A 20723-nucleotide genomic window follows, 5' to 3' on the forward strand; every position below is an offset into this window, starting at 1 on the left:
ACTTTGCAGCACTGTGAATAAAAACCCTTTCAGGGTCATGGCTGGAATTTGTCAGAGCAGAGAATTAAGCGGAAGACAAAGCAACCGTGGCCAATCCCTAGCAGGGTAACACAGATACAGACTGATAGTCACACCTCTGTGCAGTGTACCATTTTCAGTCAGCCTTGCTTGGACGTCTTTGTAGAACAGGAAGAAACAAATAATGACAATGGGAGAAAATCTAAATGTTACACAGAAAGCCACAGGACAAACCAGCTATGACCGTATTACTCTGACCCAACAGTGCTCAAGACTTACAGTAGACGTCCACCCTGATGGACTTGATGGCAGGAGAGCCAAGGCCATTCTCAGCCTTGCAGTAGTAGCGACCTCCCTGGGTCCTTAGGATCTTTGCAATGTGCAATGTTTCATTGAACACACTGGAGTCCTGGAAGCGGTCTGACACGCTGCCGGCTGTCTTGGTCCATCGGATCTGGGAAGAACAAAAGGTAGAAATTACATATTCCTTCAGTTCTAGTGTGGTGGCCATTAAACACAGCTTAATTTGGGAAGTAGTTATATGGAATAAATCAACGTGATACTGTGTACTCTTATATAAAAGATGGTCAGATAAATACAAGCTGACTGCTAATCAGAGTCTGGTAAAGATACTGGGGGAGGATGGAATTATCTTTGATCATTCAAATAGTTAATTTCAGCATAATGTACTGTATTTCTGTAACACAAATTTCATCATTACTTAACTTTTCAAAACAAATACTGTTTTCATCCACTAATTATTCCCAATAACGTTGACTTTCCACTTTCTTTCAATAGCTATTAACAGACCATCAATGCAACTCAATCCTGCTTGCACATTTTTCAAATTAAATGCCTGCCAGAAAAGTGAGGCATAATCCCTCACTTTTCTGGAAGGCTTTTAATTTGAAAGATGTGCAGGCCACAATGTGAAATCAATGTGAAATTTGCAGGAAATGTTGGCCTCAATGATGGTATCTTAACACTGACTGAAAAACAACACATTGAGGAAACTAGAAATAAACAGTGAATGAAAACAGTATTTATGTTATAGAAGATAAATCCTGAGCAACTTATTTTAGGGAAAAAGAGAGTAGGTTAGCATGAAGGAAGTGCTGGATTTGCGTCAACAGCAAACAACAAAGGAATACTTCGACATTTTGGGGAATATACTTGTTTGCCTTCTTGCTGAGATGAGAATACCCCTCTAATATCCTCACAATAAATATGAAGCTCAACATCTGTCAACACCTCTAAAATCACTGAAACCTTATGTCTAAACCTAAAAAAAATCCAAGTATAAAACTGATTTTTTTGTGGTTATGACATTGTAAAACAACCAGCTCAGACTCCAGGAAGATAGTGCAAAAAAAACAAAAAAAAAAAACATACACTTCTTGTGTGTATGAATTAAACAAATGAAAAAGAAAAACAGTGTTGGTAAGTGGATTTTGTTACCTTTGGACTGAGCCAGTTTGGCCCTTTCGCCTGTTTCCTGCCTTTATGTTAAACTGCTGTTTGTAGCTTTATATTTAGTGGCATCAATGTTTTCATCTAAGTCTCAGCAAGAAAGCAACTAAGCAAAAATCCCAAAACTGGAGCAGATGGGAAAACAATATAATCAAACGTAGGTATAACACACAGAAAATGGAAAAAGGACTCTCTAATATAAACCTGTTTCCATTAATGGCCTCTGTTTTTGACAAGATTCTGTATTTAATGCAACACACAGGCAACTGATTCCGTGTTAAAGTAAAACTGTTGTAATGTTCTTTTGTGAAATGTCATAGTACAAAGGTGAACGTGACAGCTAAAAATCTTCCTCTAACTTCCCTCTTTCCTTTGTTCCACACAAGACTGACCTCAGCGTGGCCTTCTCAGCATGAGCACCTTTCACTAACTGATGAGACCCAGTTAGCCCGTGGCATTGAGGTGTAATGAAAGGTGAAATAGTGTTACTCTCCAACATGCAGTTGTAATTGACTCTCCATCATCTCCCTCTCCTGTCCTCATTAAAGCATACAGCATGAACAGGTACTGTGACAACTCTGGCCTGGGGGCCACACAGTCAGAATCACCGAGCATAAAGCTCCATTCAATCCCTCATCCTAAGTAAGCCGCAGATGGACTGGCTTTGCCTGCAGAGCCTCACATATCTCTGTGTAGGCAGGGGTGGCTATGAATTAGAATCCAATATCTCCACACTGTATGGTGATAGCATCATCTTGGATACTGATAACATCCCATTTTACAGAGATAGCATCAGATGGAACAGGGATATCATTGCATGCAGGGATGGGAATTGGGTGCTATCTTGGGAGATTGCTGCTGTGCTGCTCTTGCTGTGGGGTTTTAACCATGATGACTCCAGCCTGAGGTTACCGCAGCTTAAAGTTTGGTCATTTTCCAAACAGACAGGAGAAAGGAAATGAAAGGGTGGGTGGCCCAAAATCTGATAATGGTGCCCTGTTCCAGAGGCTTTTTGTGGAGCTTGGGGCTACAGGATGACAAGGAGAGGAATTCACATACAGCAAAGTTGAAGTTCATCAGAGGAGTTTCAGATTCTCTGTCTTGCTTGGGGTGTTACTGTTCAGAGCGGAAGAAATAAATTAACTTACTGTGAAACTCAATGACTGTGTGCATGAGCTGTATTTCTCCCTTTTATCAACCTCTTTCTCTGAAAATAGACAAAGTCTGCAGCCAGACTCTGCTTCTGTCTCGTCCCTTTATACAAGCTTTAAGTGGATATATTACCATTAACAATAAAAGCCTTTAAATGAATACAGTGTACAGAAAAGGCTTTGCTTGGCTTGTTTCAAGAGACACTGAGAGAAAGGACTCTGTGAAAAAGCCCAAACTCAGCAACTGATCAATGCTAAAGCCGCACTGAAAATCTGGGGCCCTATTATAACAGTTGGGGACATCATGAGTTCAGCAAAACAATCCCTAAAGTTAAATAAGTTATGAGTATAAATTAGATGGAGCAAAGTTTTTGAATTCTGTGTCACTCTCTTACAGTACTCTGGATCCCCTCATGCAAATACAAAGCAAGCTGGCTTATGGCGACCTCAGCAGAATTCAATATTCTCCCAGCTTATGCCCCCAGTCATTTCCTTTGCCTTTTGTGTAAAGAGCTTTGAGTTTTAGGAAAGTGCAGTATCAATAAGTGCATTGTTAGAGTGACACTAAGAAGTGGGTATTCAAATAACTTTATATTTTCAAAAGGAAAGGGCTCCTGTTTGCTTCACGGGGGCAGCGGACCACATTATTGGTGTGAGCTTTCAACTCACCCTGTACCCTGGACCTATTTTCATTCCTTTGCTTCTCTGACTTTTTTTTATACATCTGAGCACCTCTACCCACAGGGGGAGTCCTGAAGTATGCCTGGTGAGAACAGTTTGACCCTCTTCACTCTCCTTAGCGCAATGCAAATACTCTTGATCTGAGAGGAGCTGGTGGATTTGAGCAATGTGATAATTGCTCCTCCTTGCCCACTGCCAGCCTGGCTGAGTTCTTTGCCTATTTCTGCTGCTCCTTTCTCATCCTTCAGCTGAAACTCATAAGGTGCCTGCGAGTATACACTGGGGAATAAGTCAAACTGCCCAAGATGTACCACCCAGCTGCTGTTTTACGGCAGAAATTTATTATTCCTGTCCGTGCCTTGCATTTGTGTGCATACATTAATACCATGAAATGTAAATGGGTTCTGGTTTTCACATTTCACCTCACACATTTTCGAAAAAGGAGCGTGTGCAACCACATTTTGCATATTCTATTTTTAAAAAAGCATCAGAAACATGTCAACACAGTAATAACACCATTCCCTCTTAAATCAGACATCCCAATAGAAAGACCAACATTTGCTTATAAGGAAATAAGAAACTCGTCCAGATTAGTATCCGACTGAAAATCCCAGCAGTGTTTGAGACCACACATGCTGCGATGTCATGATGAGAGCTAATTAAAATGCGCCCAGTGTCTGTTGTTATGTAGGGATCATATGCTGGAGCACGCGTCATCTGTGAATCTCCCATAATACCTGCTGTGACGTTTCCCTTTCCCCAACTACAGACTGGTTTCTAATTGCTTGCCATCTTTTCTTTTAGGCACTGATGATGGTCTGTAGCCCGCTCAGTGGCGCAGCCAAGTGTGGCTGAGCATGACAATCAAGTCATCAGAAGAAGCAATAGGGGGTCCAAATCACACATTGCGAGTGCACAGACTCTACAGGTCTATATTAGAAAATACTGGCCCTCACAAAAACTGGATGATCATATGAAGCACGTCAAGGTGAAGGCTTTGATATTGAAATTAAAAAACAGAAATCAGTGTCGCATAGGAAACCCACACTAACAGATATTAAGATGAAATTAATCAGCTTTCATTTGCCTTGCTTTAGAAGTACACACAGTACATTTGATTGCTGCTGTTAAATTCACTGTTAAGACACCTGAGGAAAGATGGCATTGGACGGGGTGCAGTTCACGGGGACACTCTGGCATGGAGCCCCTTCTGATGCTGCACTTTGTACCGCAAACACTTAAAAAACAGAAGGTTAAATCATGTTCAAAACTAGAATTACCACTTGCTGTTGTTTTCCTCAAACCAACCACATAAGTAATTTATATCCATGTCTGCCCAGACTCATATAATATATGCAGTAAAGAAATGTAATAAAAGGTATAAAGTGCATTTTTATTCTTTGGTTATGGCCATAAATGTGTTTTGTGAGGTCACAGAGACCTTGACCTTTGACCCTCGACCACCAAATTCTAATCAGTTCATCCTTGAGTCCAAGTGGACATTTGTGCAAAATTTGAAAAAAGTCCCTGAGATACTGCATTCAGGAGGATGAGACGGACGCGCATATGTACGGACAGACAGCCGGAAAACATATTCCTCCAGCCACGGCTGTCGCCACTGCAAAGGCATAAAAAGCACCATCTGCTAAGGACACCAGCACTGTAGGCTAACTGTCATGGGAGCATCCAAAACAGATCACATACTCCAATTGGTCTGTATAAAGCAAAATGTCCCGGGGCCCGAGGTCAGCTTATTTGTACTTGCTGACCCGTGGCGCTGTGAGTTGAATCTGGCTGGCCAATAACTGAAACAAAAAAAGGTGTTTGCAATGTGGTGTTGCTGGCTATTGGAGCCTGGTAGTCAAACAATGTAGTGTGGACATAATGGATGGAAGCCAGAGCAGGGGAGACGGGGGCAGATGGCTTCATCATCAGGGACTCTTTGATGTCTGTTCATAGCATCAAAGACAATGAATGAAGCTGGAGAACAGTGACCATGAAAGTATGAAGAGATAAGGCTGTATATATGCAGAGATAAAGGGAAAGGGTTTATGTGTCTTTCAGTAGTTCAGTATCAGCCGGTGTATTAATTTTATGCTTAGGGAAATACCATCAAACTGCACTGACATAAAATTTACATTGATAGAAAACAGAGAAAAGCAGTAAATCTTCAAATCTGAGAGGATGTAACCAGCTGATGTTTGGCAATTTGCTTGATCAATGACTCAGTTATTAATCAATTAATCGACTGACCATTTAAACACTAGATAGAGGGAGTTGATAGAGTGAAAGAGAAAAAGAGAGACAGGCTGGCCATGTTTGTCTTTCACAAAGCCATAGAAAGCAGGGAGAGGCTGCAGCACCATCATTGTTTGAGACACTGTGTGTGTTATCCTTTTGACCGAGCAATTTAAAGATACAGTCACAGAGTGAGGAAAAAGGAGGGGCTTTATGAGTAGTTCTGTTTGACAGAGGTGGGGCTTCAATAGATCATCACTGTTGATTAATCAAACAATTCATTTTCAAATTTAATCAATTAATCCTTCAATCTATATTCTGTCAAGAAAAGGTGAAAAATGCACAAGTTCCAGTAGCCTGACATTTTCAAATTGCTTGCCTGCTGACATTCATATTCCCTACAGGATCAACTGAAGTAAATTTGGTGATCCCTTAACTATTCATCCAGTGTGTCATCAGGTTAATTTTAGCCATGCTGTTGTTTCTGAAAAAGAAACTGCAAGTGTAATGATATTCCCATCAGTCATGGATCAAATGGACATATTATTCAGAGACTGAAAGCAAGATTTTCTGTCCCACACATCCTTCCGCTGACCTCTGCTCCATGCATCTAAGAGAATTTGACTTCGTTGCCCCTGGAGTCTGCCAGATGTCAACAGTCAAGTCTTCCTGCACAGCCCATAGTAACACCTTGAAATGCCAAACCCACGAGGCAGCAGCGAAAAAGAGCCTGTATTATACGGTATGTGAGTGAGTGACAGGAACATATATTTATTTGACAATTAAATGCGAAGGCAGACAAGTGTTGCTGCTGCCAAGTGTGCGTGTGTGTGCGTCTGTATGTGTGTGTGTGCAGTTGGATGCATATATGATTTTATTATTAGAAAACCTCTGTTTTTTTTCTCCAAGGTGGGTGGGCAGATGTGCGCGGCGCTGTCAGAGAGGCCGACTGTGAGGAAGTTGCTGCCTGGTTGGACACAATCCAGAGACTCCATCAGTAGGAAGGCCTGAGGGGCGTCTATGTAATTTAGGGACCGTGCATATTGATAGACATGTGAAGAATTAAACGGTGGTGAAATTGCTAACCGTGGCGCCATTTACTCTGTGGTTGGTCCTTTGTGGTGCTGATGTTGTACTTGGCACAACACCCCTCAGTCTGTGTATCATCATGGGAGCTAGCAGGATCTGAAAGTCAGGGAAAGAGACTGAAATCTGGACAGTAATGATGAAAAAAGCAATCTTGTGATTTGCTAATGCAGAACTAATTGAAGCCATTTACAGTGATTGAGCAGTGTGACTTGGCCCCCTGCGATACTGCAGTCCAGATGGTGAGTGTGGTTTAAGTTACTGCTGGTATGGAAATTGTTCAAGAAAACATAATTGAGAATGATTCCATAGTTAGGAGAAGCTACTTTCTCAATAATAGGTTTAGATTTGGGTGTGGGTGACAGGGACATTTCTCGACCAAGATAACTCAGTTTTCCCTACTAATATTCTTAGTAGTCTTATACTAGTAAGGTCTATGTGGAGCTGCCAGGTCTGTGAAAAGTGGCCTATTTTAATAAAAAGTGAAAGCGCGAGATATGGGGGACGCCTGACCTGATGATCTGTCATCCCTCGGGCTGCACTGTGCATTGGCAGCTATCTGCAGCACAGCGTTGGCAGCAGTGCCTGTGAGATGACTGAACAGTGGCTGGTATTTATAGTTAAGCGATTCAAACATCATCGGATTAAAAATGACATCTTTGCAGGGTTTAACTAACATCAGTCAGGTCATTTTAAGTTTTAATTTAGATGTGCGTTAGCGAATTTTGACATGTGGGTGAAAACGGCAAAGAAAAAGGTGGAGGATGTATTATTTAATTAAAGAAACAAACATCTTCTTTGACATCTGTAAATTGTTAAGTATTAATATTTCAGAATGGCTCAGTGTCTGTAATTTACAAACCATCAGTCTGGAGAAAACCATTCCTCTCTTCCTTTTTTCACAGGTGGCTGAGGAGTTATTATTGTGTGGTTACTGGTTATGGTTATTGTATGTTATTATATAACCTGGACATATAACCTGAAAACTTTGCCACAGCAGGTCCAGCTCATCTGTTTTTGTGAATGGCACGCATCATTTCATCAGGAGTAAACTGAGTAAACTGTAAAGTGAAAAGCCGGCTCTCAGGAGTCATAAAGAAATGGCTGCACTGCAAGGCTGTGATGTTTTAGATGGTATAAAGACAGATTCATGTTTGAGCATCGCTGAAGATGCAACATTTTATTAACTACAGCGAACGTTTGAGATGTGTGGTCTCAACAAACTGAAAGAAAGGACACAGGAGTAGCACAATGAGAATGGTTAGTGTTTTATCAATTTTTTGAAATATATTCATTGAGAATCTATCATATGAAATGTTTTATGTGAATTTTAGCACCATAAAACAGAAAAAAGTATGTGATACAACTCTTTCTCCTCTCTTTCAAGCAAATACATACAACAAATGCTTTGCACAATATGTGTATGTAGACTGGACAAAATGAAATAGAGAGGAAGTGCACACACAAACAACTGTTCATGTTGGTTGTCTGACAAAGGGCCCTAACCAATGATAAAACCAAATACACACCCAATACACATCAACAGTGCACTAGAACCTTTGCAAAGAGGGCTGATTAATTTTTCCCACATATGCTCTTGAAAGACGATGAAACTCGGCTCAATTAAAATGTGGAATTTTGGGCCAAAGAAAGACTCTGAACATGTTCTGAGGATTAATATTTAATTCTAATGAAAAGATGAGCTGTTATTTTTTCATTATTAACTTGCCAGTCTGTTTCCGATGAGGTCGTATACCCTTGTGTTTTTCCACCAACATCACAAAACCTGCCTTAGGTCCACTGTCACCCCAGATAACCTCCTCAGCTTCCGAAACCTCTCAGAATGAGTGTGCACTGCCCTGGGTCCCATGCCACTACCAGAGGGGGACAAAGCTGACACATCCCAAAGTCCGGAGAGACACAGCCGAGACCCGCTGTGCCAGGGGATCTGCGTGAGTCTCATAATGACTCAGTTTCAAAGGAGATCCTGCCTCTCCTGCCACAGCCATGAAGGGCTTTTGATCTCCCACTCTCCTCTCCTCTCCCCGCCTCCCCTCACTCTGCTGTTTTTCAGAAATTCTAATTAAGAGGAAAGACAGAGATGATGAGTGCCAAGTTGTCCCCCCTGACGACAGAAGGAGGTGAACGGTGTTTCTGAAGCTCTCGCTAATTTAAGAGGCCTCACCTTCTCAATAGAAATATAAAAATCAATATGTCCTTTTGCTTTGGCATCCACAGGGGAAGTGTACAAACTAATGGCCCCGTATATCGATCAAAAGGGGAATTATATTAATTAATGTAAATGAGCTTAGTCCTGTGCAGAGATAGTGCTGAATTCCGTGTAATTTGTGTTATCAAGCAAATTGGAAACAACATTCGATAAATGTTGGAAAGGTTAGTGTGTGCAAATCCTGCCCAGATTAATACGAGAACAAAATGTGATGGTCAGGTCATTTGTGGCGGAGCTGACATTTATACTCGCATGGATCACGTTAGTTGGTATTTTGTCTCAGCGAACAGATAGGCTCTTATTATTGGCTGTTTTCTTTCTTTTATTAACAAGCTTTTTATACAGGTATTTCTACGATTTGGATGAGAAAAGCAATGAGAAAGAGGCACAGCAAGAACAAATTAAAAGCCTGTGTTGCTCAGAAAACAGTGGAAGGTCTTTTAATTAGTTCAGATCAAGACAGTAAATAAAAGAGTTTGAGAAAAACACTTTTTCAGATGCTGAGGACCCATGTGCATTCACATGACCCTGAGTCTTTCTACTGTGGCCTGTTTCTCACTCATTACATTTCGTGCTGGCAATGTTTTCTCCTGTTTTGTTTCTGCACCCTCATTAGACTGGGAAGCTTTCATTATCAACATGCAGGTGCACAATGCAACCTAAACCATCAATAATTAAAGGATTAAACTTTTAAGCTGCTGCCACTCAGTGACGCTAATACAGAATTTTAAAAACAGCTATGCTGAAGTAGAGACAGTAGGAGAGATGGGCTACAGAATTAGCATGTCATCCCATGATTCACTAGTGTAGCTATTTGTCCATGTTGTTAGTAGAGGACAGACCAATGGGCACTGAGGTCCTTACCTGTGGCCGAGGATGCCCCGTCACCAGACAGGTGAGCTCCAGGGTCTCTCCCTCTCTGATGGTGTAGACTCTCTCCGTGTGCCTCTCCTCCTCAACATTACAGGCATGCCCTGAGTGTATAATGCGGACAGTCGGAGGCGCTGCAGAGGAAAAAGCACACACACACACACACACAAGTGTGTTAGCATTCGGGTCATTTCTGAGTGAGCAGTTTGAGTAGATTGCCTCACTTAAAACAGGCTTCCTCCAAAGATTGGTGGCCATGTTTGTACTGCACACAACACAGCAGGCAACTAACCAGATGCATTTGTAGAAGAAAAAAAAAAAAAAGACATATTTTACTCTCATAGCGATCACGCTGGTTTAGTTTTTCAAACGTCAAGGAAACATACTCTGGAAAAGTGATTCACTGCCTTACAATGTTTCATAGTTTTTTTTTAGAAGTAACTTGAAAGAGCAGCTCTCTTATAGACGTGGTGCTGATATGGCGTGTGCTGTTTGTGTTTTCAGGCATGTTAAAAAAAAACTAGGTGAGACAGGTTTCTCTTCTCTTAAACAAATCTTATTTATGTCAAGTATGAGATCCTTCAGTGTTTTTTATATATCGTTTTATTATTGCTGATAACAAAAATAAAAAAACTGAGAGAAACTGTAAATATTTTTTACTGTTCATTTGTGCGTGTATTTAAGCATGGTAACACAAAAAGAACTGAAAGACCAAAGGTCACTCCACCACAAAAACAAAACACAAAAAAAAACAAAACAAAAAAAAAACAACCAAAAAAACAGGGCAATAAACAAAGTAAACCTATCACATTTTAATACAGTGACAGCACATCTAAGTTAAATATATTTACAATAGTAAAATGGGCCTATATTTTCAGCTATTATCACACATGCTGAGTTTCCCTGTCTACAATTCATTAATGTATTAGTGTGATTTATGTGATCAAAAAGGGGCCTTTAATTTACCCAAAGTTATTTTTAGGTCGACTGATGCTACCTCAGGTGTATTCTTATCGTGAGAGGTGTCAAGAGGCCAAACATTTTCTCTATTGATCTTTTTCTGTCATTTTGAGTCAATATTTGACCTTGTCAAATGACCCAGTGACCCTCTACAGTGCCTGCAGACCTTTCCTGATGCAGAATGAAACACAATGCTGATCTAATCTTCACAAAAAAATGCAGAAAATAGATAAGGTAGCTGTGGCAGTAGCAGTTATCAATCAATATCACTCCAATTTGCGTCAAAGTGACCCTCAATTTGCATCACCCAAATTAGCCAGTGTATGCAGCCACAATTCAAATCCAGTGTCAGGTAGTTGGCCAACTGTAAACAACTGATGAAAAGTCGCAACACAGTTACTTTCTCTCAGTGTCTGTCCTTATCCTCCTAACTCCCTTGCTTTGGGAAAATGCCAGAATTAGTTCACAATTTAGTGTAATTGCCTGCCAGAAGAGTTTAATTACAAGATCTTATACAAATATGTTCACTTAGTGGAAAAATAAATTAGTTTGCAATATTTTGAAAAATGAGTCAAAAATTTTAATTATTCTAAAAGCAAATGTCTTAAAGGACCAGTTTGTGGGATTTAGGAGCACCTAACAGGGAGTGTGCAGATTGAACCAACGAAATACTCCTCCCCTCACAAGTGTGAAGGAGAAGCTACAGTGGCCTCCAGGAAAAATGAAAACATGAAAGGCCCTCTCTAAAGCCAGTGTTTTTTGTCTGTTCTGGGCTACTGTAGAAAGATGGCAGTGCAACATGGTGGGCTCTGTGGAAAAGAATTCGTTCCTATGTAGACACATGGGCTCATTCTAAGCTAATGAAAACACAACGATTCATAGTTTTGGTGATTATACACTTATGACATCATGATGAATATTATATCCCATTTCTGCCAATAGATCCCTCTAACTCATACACATTGGTCCTTTAAGATGATGGCGATACAATTTCACAAAATTTCAATATTGACCTAAAACGTTCTCAGCTGCCATTAGGCCATATGAAGAGTGGGTGTCCAACTTTAAATTGGTGGATATTTCATTTTGGAACAGAACTCATCATTTAGCACATTCATTTTAGCATAACTTCCTAATGTAATGCAATTAGGGATATAAAAATGCAAGAAACTGCAATATGGGCTAATTGCCTTCACCACTCTGCAGCACAAGCATCCTGCAGTACAACTTCAGGGCTACCCACAGCTGTCTGTCCACAGCTGTAATCACTGCACTGGCATTTCTCTCCACCACTTAGTTGACCCTCGTGAGACAGTAAGGACGTTTAAGTCTATCTACTCACCAACATGCAGTGGTGGGGGCTGAACTGAAGGGAGGAATGAGTGCTCATAGGTAAACCACCCCAAACGCTCAGTTCTACTGAGCTGTGAAAGCGCAGTTGCATGTAACCGACCCCTGACAATACTAGCATCTGTTAAGCATTTCTTCCTCTCCAACTTACATGATTAGTGAAGAGGTTTGGGATAAGATGATTTAGAGAGCGGATACGGGATATGATTAGGAGGAGGAGTAGAAACTGATGAAAAAAAGGGGAGAAAAAAAATCACCAGGCAGAAATCACAGGGACTGTAGTGTGCCTTTCATGTTGGAGGAGCAGCTTCCTGTGTGGGCTTCTCTCAGCAGACTCGGTCCCGGCAGCAGACTCAGTTCTACCTCTATCCAGGCTGCGATGCTAATGAGCATGGCGACACTCCTCCCTAACGCTGCACTGGGAGTCTCAGCCAGAGTGTATCCTTGGCCATGTGCTAACCACTTGTCCCTCCCCGTTACCAACCATGCTGTTTGTCTCATTCATAATGCCCCGTCCTGCCTGTCTAAATGCTGCGCAGATTGATGACCACTCATACAGATGCTAACCGGCTACTCGTAAAGGACTGCTCTTCCTCTTACCCTTCATCATCTTCCTCTCTCCATTTGGAGATGAATACACTGGTGGTGCATTCCATAGGGGGGGATAAGGGTCTGAGAAATAGGCTCAGCGTAAGGGAGCTTCATGCAAGGCTGCCACTTAAAACAAAAAAGGCTTAGAAACAAGACCCCCAGGACACTAGCCAAACAAAGTACTAATGCCATTTACTCCAATGAGCCACTATCTCTGCAGCATACTATCAGTCCTGGAGGAAAGTAGAGAAACACCCGTAATTAATGATCTTCAACTGCTATAGCTGCTACTGCAACAGCTACACACACACACACACACATAAACATACTCTTGCTCTTTGCACAGACAACACTTAGCTTACAGCGACAAAAGCAAATAACCCTCTCTTAAGCATACATAATGAGCACAGTAATGTTCTCACATTTGCACACATCCTTGAAAAGCTAAGATCTGCTCTTTCACTTGGCCCGAAGCATAAAGTAAAACACCCGTCATTACCACATAATTTCCTGTTTGTTTAGTTTTCATGAAGCCACTTGATACTGTCAGTAACTACTCATAGTATATTCAGAAAAGACATCCAAGAATGGATAATGTGACATTAATGCTGCGGGATTTGGGGTTGCATAAGGTGAGATGTCAAAGCACTGACAAGTCTGAGATAAAAGATGTCCTAGCAGAGGCGACACGGGTGGTAGACAAAGCGTTGAATACATCACAGCAGGATAGACACAGCTGGTTATACCCTTTAACATCTTAAATACATCTGTACAAGTTCATTATGTAGACTAGGATTTGCTAATATTCTGGAAATGTTATGAAAATGTCAAGTTGTCATTCAGTGAGCCAGGCCGTTTTTGGATCAATAAACTACAGTGGGGTAAATGTTTTTTTTAATGGTTTGCTTTGAATTCATATTATGTCCAATGGTGAAGGAGGTAATGGTGTATAAAATTACAACAATTGTTTTGCAAAGGCTTAGCTCGCACAGCGTACAATAATTTAATCTACTTTTAATTCCAGAACACAATGACTAAACAATCACCGTTTACAGATTTGCTACATTTGTGCCTTATGAATTTCCTAAACGTCTTACTCCAAATACTGTACAACGCTCAATACTGGATGTCAAACCAGTCTTCAGTGGAGGAAGAGGTATTGAAATCTGTTGCATGAGTAAAAGTAGAGATACTGCAATGTAGAAACTGCTCTGCTAAAAGCAAAAGTCCTGCATTTATAATAATGCTTAAAGGTGCCCTGGGGATTTTTCTTCTAAACAAGAAGTAATGTTTATGTTGAGTGTTTCTCAACAAAATGCATTGTGCCTATCCTTGAGGTATTTCCTTTCTCATTAAACAAGCCGTTTTTTATATTTAAAACTGTGCATTGTTTATATCCTTGCTTGCTTGCTTGTGGTCTTCTTCTCCACTGCCTTTGTTGGTGTATTTGCTACGTTTCCACTGATTGCATTACCACCAACAACTGTCAATCAGTGGAACAGCTTAAAAATGACAGCATAATGTGACCTGTGCTGTCTCTGCACATGATTGCATGCATCCTCATAAGTGTACCAACAAAATGGGCATACACTTGTCAAAACATTGCTCCACAGCCCCACGAGTGGTCAAAAATGCCACAGGGTACCTTTAAAGAAAAGGACTGAAGCATTATCAGCAAAATGTTATTAAGGTAACCACAGTAAAAGTACATTTTATGCTGAATGCCCCCATTCAGAGGATCAACACATACAGTAAATAACATTACTGGAATATTATTACCAACGCGTGAGCAGCATTTTGGCATAACTGGTTCAAATAGAGGTAATTCCAACAATTCATAATATGTCCACATGTAATTTTACTTTCCTTCGCTGCCAGTCCTTTAATAAAGAAAAGTGCCTTTGCAAATATAGATTTAGACAACATGTGGGAGGATGCCAGTAAATCAACCCCCTGCAGTCCCCTAAAAATTCTGTTTGTATTACCAGAGGCATCCTGCAACATGAAAAGTTGCCTGTGCATGGTTATGGTCAATTCTTCAGTAATCAAGTATGCTAGGGCACCCTCTTGTACGCCTTCTGTCATTACAAGGTTACATCCCTCCAGAGCAAAATTACAACATGTTAAATGAGTGAGTGGTCATGTAGGTTGAGCAGCAGAGCAGAGGTCATTTGGGAGCAATGAGCTGAAAAACAACTATTCTGCTGGTGGCACATTTGGATTTTAATTAGAAGCTTTTTCTGATCTTGTTTTTTTTTTTTTCTCCTGCCAGTTGGGGAATTGGCATTGGCATAAGAAGCACATCTGCCACTCACAGTGATCTGAGAAGTGCAAAACAGTGGAGGCAAAAATCAATGCTAAATACTGAGTGGATCTTTACAAAGTAATGCAGAGATATTCTGAAATCGCTTGTTTATTTGCTCTACAAGCACTTGTGATTAAACGGCGTTGTTGCAAATGTCAAGCAAATGTTGTCATGAACCTGTGGGTTAAGATATTAAATTTGCATAAATGTGCATCACTGGCTGTAGTATCACTCCCCCGCACTTCCCCACCCATCCAACCATCTGCAGGCATATACACTCAAACTCACACTCACTCACACACACACAGCTTCCTGATAGCTAAAAGTTTAAAAAAAGGAAGCGGAGGAGCTTGCAGGCTAGAAGCAAGAGTCTCAGATGTGCCTCTCTTCTTTTTTTATTTCATTATCTCATTTCCATAACAGTGACATCATGTTCCCCTCTGCAGAATCTCACAACGGGGAGAGAAAAGGTAGGAGAGAGGAGGAGAACAAGCCTCTGCATATACAATCGTGCACATTACATGATTAGTCTTCTCTCTTCTTCTTGTCTGTACATGTGCATGTGTATGTGTATGTGTATGTGTATGTGTGTGCTAAGTTGTGTCTGAGTGTGCATTATGTCCTTGTGTTGAATGAGCAGCTCCCAGTGGAGTGCCTGGCCTTCCCTGGCCTCGGCTGGGGGATGTGGAGACAGCTTTATCCACTACCACCAATGGAGATTAAATTGGATTTGGCTAAAAGCAGTCTTGTCACCCCAGTTCTAGAGTGCCTGAGTGGCAGAGTGGGTCCTTGGCAATGGTAGAGACTCTAAATTTGACAAACAAATGAATGTGAAATAAAAAAAACTCCAACAGCTGGGGCTCATTGTCGCTGTGGGCTTAATGTCCTCGGACCAACCCCTGAGGACCACTAACCATATCCTGCTAGTTTTCTGGCTCCGTAATCACCTCCTAAGAATGGGCCAGCCAGATAGAGAGAAGCAGGAGAGAGAGAGAAACAGAGGGAGAAAAACATCTGCGATATGCATACGGTAACAATTTTTAAAATAATTGTTTTTCATTATCACACCGAGCTCATTATCGATTCTGCGCAAGGACCACAGGAAATAAACTTCTAGTTGGTTATAAAGGGACTGAGGGGGAAGAAGCCAATTTCAGCTGTATGATAAAACTGCACAATGCCAACTTAAAAACAGCCTAGTCATAACACGGAAATAAGTTGAGCATTATTAAGTTATCCAACCAGCTCATCACAGTCATATGTGATGTTTGCGTTATGCTCTGTAATAATGGGTTTTGAAAAAGGATTTGGAAGATGAACATTGTGTTATTTAGTATTTGAAATTTCCATGCAACAGCATTAACATTTTATATTGTGTTTAAATATTTTTAAAGCAGCAGCACTGAATGTTTTTTTTTTGTGTTTTTTTTTTTTAATTGGGTTGCTTGGGGGAAGCAGACAGTTGCCTGTTGGCACATCCTACACACACAAAGCAACATTAGCATTCATTTGAAGTTGGCAAATTTTAAGTTAATATTCTTTTAGCTCTGTTTTAGTCTCCACTTACTCGCAAGGGACATAACTGACGCCTCAGCCACTAAAAGCTCCACTTTATTTTCCAGCTAGTTGCTTAGTTTGTCTGACCAATGTTTGGTGCTGCAGATAGTATACAGTGGATTTATCAGAGCTTATATAGTTGAAACAGCTGCCTGGTGCCACTGAAAACCAGAATGACAGGAGCAGTGAGAGTGAACCAAAACAGTTAAACAAAAATGATGAGCTGAAAGACACTAAATCTCTCTGAGAGGCTGAGAGTACCAGCAGTCTGGCAATTTGATTCGTTGCCAATATAAAAATGTTAATTAGTGTTGATTGAAAGGAGCATGATTCATGACTGACAGAGCTAGAACTACCCAACATTATCTATGATAAATTTATAGTAATCCTATAATAATTCTATAGCAGCCATATAGTAGTTATAGATGGAGATTAATATTCTTCTTCTTATTCAAATCTGTAAAGGGGACGTTGAATTATATTGCACATCCATACTGACTTGGAACATGAATGATGTTATAGTTAAAAACAGCATTTGCTGTGTCTTCTCACATGATGCAGAACATTGCCATTGGTTATACCAGCATGAATTTCAATTCAATTTTAACATTGAAAATAGGTAAAGAAGGTCCATTGCCAGAGGCGTCACACATTGATTTCTATTCTTTTCCATGCTTTCCTCCATGCCTTACACTTTAGAAAGTGTAGGCTTACACTACACCCGGTCTTTGCTGCAGTATAATTGAGAAGCAACCCATCCATGGTCATCCATGTGTGTAAAGCCTTGAAATGGTTTGCCAGCAGCACATGCATATTATTACATCAGGGGTTGTCAGAGCGTATTGATTACACAGTGTAATGCACTCGCATGCACTCCTCGGCCTACACTGTTATTGTAAATGAGACTCTGTATAGATCCGGCTTCGCACTATCAGCACAGATCATCTATCACACAGTGTGTACTGTTGAGCTGAAAAACACAGACGTTGTTAAGAAGCAGAGGGAGCAGCATCATGGAAAACACAACAAGGCGTTTGTCCAGCTCAGCAGAAAGAGAAGAAGTCATTATTAGTCAAGAAGTCATTATTAAAATCAAGAGAGAAATGTCAGGCGGTCATTTTGTGGCAGAAGGGGACAAACTGATGCTTACTCTTGTAAATTGGGTACTTGAGTTGAGATAGATTATTAGCAAAGCAGAGGGGTCCGTTAGTTTAAGCATTCAACAGACATGGAACACCATAAGAGCACAAAACAGCTATGCACAGCTGTGGCTCTCAAAAGTGCTATTTATAGTCAGGCGATACAGACATACACACACATAAACACACGCACAATAATACAAACACATACCCATGGACACACACGCAAGCACACACACCTTGTTACTCTAAAATTAGGCCAGTGTGAACCTGCCAAAGCCCTGCTGAGATGGAAAGAGAGAGGAGAGAGATGACTGTGGAGGGTGAAGGTGGAGAGCTCTAGAGGACAGATTCATCTTTGCTCCCACATTACGGCACTTCACAGCAGGGGTTATGGAGCTTGACTGCATACAGCTGCATCCATTATGTTCATGCAAGCTTGATGTCATGCAAGCCATCTTCAGGAGATGACACAAAGGAGCCTGCTTTCATCTGATGTACTAACCAAAGCTGATTAGTAGATACTTTGTTTTTTACTCTAAACCAAATGTTTGTGATTAATGCTGTGAGGTGCCTTAAGGTGTTTGGCTTGAAGCAGTGCTGTGATGGTACCGTCTCTGTCCATGGTGCTGAAATATACAGTACAGTTGTTACTTAGCAATGCCACTGCTACACCTGCTGGAGACAACGTAGGTATCAAATCAACCAAACCAAACAGGTTTGATTTGCCTAACAATGTTCAGCATATGAACATCTAACTTAATGCATTCAATCCACCATCTTGGATTCACTGCACCACTAAGTTTTCCAAGCAGCATTGTAATAATTAGTTAATTGATTAGTTGATTGACAAAAACTTAAATCAGCAAAAGCTTGGATAATCCATTTATTGATAGTAATTTTTCAAGGAAATATACTAAAGATTTGCTGAATATCGCTTCTCAGGTGTAAATATTGGCTGGTTATCTGGTTTTACTTCAATACCTTATGGGTTTTGAACTGTTGGTGGCACAAAATAAGCAATTTGAAGCCCGTCATGAGCTCTGGGTAGTTATAATAGACATGTTTCACAGTTTTTGGACATTTTAAAGAAAGGAAAATAGCAGGTATTTAGACTTATCATAGTGGGAAAACAACAGATGTAACTTATGTCATTAGTGATGGCTTTGTACCAAGTGCCCCAGTAAGCCATGCTGGTAAGCCAGCATGCACAAGACCAGGGCTCTGGAAGTGGCTTATATGGAGTTGTAATTGTTGTTAATTACACTTGTGATTTTTTTTGTTATGACATGACAAAATGTCTATTGTGAAAATAGTCAATAGTGGCCTTAACCTCTATGCTATTCCCATCGTAATGTAAATTTGAAATTCTTTCTATAAGAATAATTCACAACACTCTCAGGCTTCTCCAAGAACTAATTTGGCATCTTATTTTAATATGTATGTTTAATTACATTTAATATAATATAATCAAAGCCTGCGATAGACTGCTGACCTATTCAGGGTGTACCCTGCCGCCGGCTCAATGTCAGCTGGGATTGGCTCCAGCCCCCCCGTGACCCTCAAAGGATAAGTGTTATACCTAATGGAACAGAAAAATATAATCACATGTTGTGAAACTAAAAAGGCGCACAGCTACACAGGCCTACGGAAAAAAGTATCTGCCCAGTTTGCCTTAAAATGTCCTGTAAAAACAGAGAAAAGGATGGAGTGTAAAGTCTTGGTTAATAGAAAACTGTAACCCTGCACAAGTGCTGCATGTGTCTGAAGTTAACACATTTGGTAGAATAAAATAAAATCTTTACAATCACACACAAACACATGAACCCACTCACAATACTGAGTACATTTTAGTGGAACCAGAAAGCTTGAGCAGTGCTAAAACCTCTGCATCTGATCTAATGCCTAAGTCAGCTTAAGGAGCAGACATATGTTATAGGCCCATTAAACAGAACATGGCCAGAGTTCATTGAACACATCCTTGGCTCTTGCGAGCCAGAACAGTTTTATGAGGAGTAAACTTACAGACCTTTACGAGTACATGTCGGTAAATTCAGAATTTTATTAAAGAAAGACCTCGACAGCTAAGCTGCGCCTGCTAGCTCATGGGTTTATTAAGAAAGATCAAGCTGAGGTGTGAAGCTGCCAACGTGGATGTACAGTCAAACTGACTGACACTGTTACTGACTGACTGAGTATCACATTATGACGCCAGAGTATCACAGTTTCACAGTTAAGTAAGCCTTTGTGGGTTTTTCCTATCCCATTCTACCAGTCTCTTCATTCACGGTACCACATTGGCATGTAGGCCTGTTGTGGCAGTTTCATTTCCCTAAACAACACTAATCGGACATCTGTAGGGAAGGATAAAGCCCAGATTGGCTGGGACCATGCAGCAGTTCTCTGCTGATAGGCTTAACTCTGGGCAGCACTCACACGATTGGCTGACGCAAGGCAGCAGCTTTCTTTATGGTTGGCTAGTAGCGAGCCAGCAACAGCTCACCAAGGATAGAGTATCTGGCAAACCTCAGAAGATTGGGTGCTGCCCGCCAAGAAACTGTCTCATGATTGGCTGTGGCAACTCCAGAGAGAACTGATTGTCCTATCAATGCCCACAGCGCAGGCTGGATGACAGTGCTGCCTGCTGGCTGGCTTTGCAATATGCAGCTATCCATAACACCTCCAGGGGGCATATGTCCATGTCTTTGAATGTGTGAGTGTGTGAGTAAGTGAGTGTGTGACTGTATATCATCCATAACTTCTCCATTGGGGAGGTGTGCGGCTAAGCCCTGCCAGCAGGCTCTAACACCTCATTATTCTAAGCCAGGCAGGAAATGGGTTTTAGAGATCTCGCATTGAGCTATGCTCTTGGAAATGAGGGCTACAGGTCTTCCAATATCAGCAGCACAGACCCGGGAAATGCCTCCTTAGTTGACTTCAGACTAGTTTTATTTAGACTTAGCTGCACTGCAGCACTTCATCAAAAATCAAAATCAACTGACTAGACACAAACTATAATATCACAAAACCCAAACTGTTACAGTGTTATGTAAATTAATTTGGGTCTGAGAGTTTTC

At 40.9% G+C, this 20723-nt stretch overlaps 1 protein-coding gene across 2 annotated transcripts in view; it reads right to left on the reverse strand.

Annotated features, from left to right (window-relative positions):
- Positions 1 to 20723, reverse strand: part of LOC139621900 (MAM domain-containing glycosylphosphatidylinositol anchor protein 2-like) — a 162376-nt gene that overhangs the window by 98887 nt on the left and 42766 nt on the right. For both annotated transcript variants that reach the window (XM_071478865.1, XM_071478864.1), the window contains exons 2-3: positions 9739 to 9878; positions 298 to 472 (exon numbers count right to left, since the gene is read on the reverse strand). In XM_071478865.1, the coding sequence (XP_071334966.1) occupies positions 298 to 472; positions 9739 to 9878 (315 nt within the window). The remainder of the gene's footprint in view (positions 1 to 297; positions 473 to 9738; positions 9879 to 20723) is intronic.

The sequence above is a fragment of the Trachinotus anak genome, unplaced genomic scaffold (genome assembly GCF_046630095.1).
Source record: "Trachinotus anak isolate AG129_WGS33_773 ecotype Australia unplaced genomic scaffold, CSIRO_AGI_Tana_v1 ptg000005l, whole genome shotgun sequence".
NCBI lineage: Eukaryota > Metazoa > Chordata > Actinopteri > Carangiformes > Carangidae > Trachinotus > Trachinotus anak.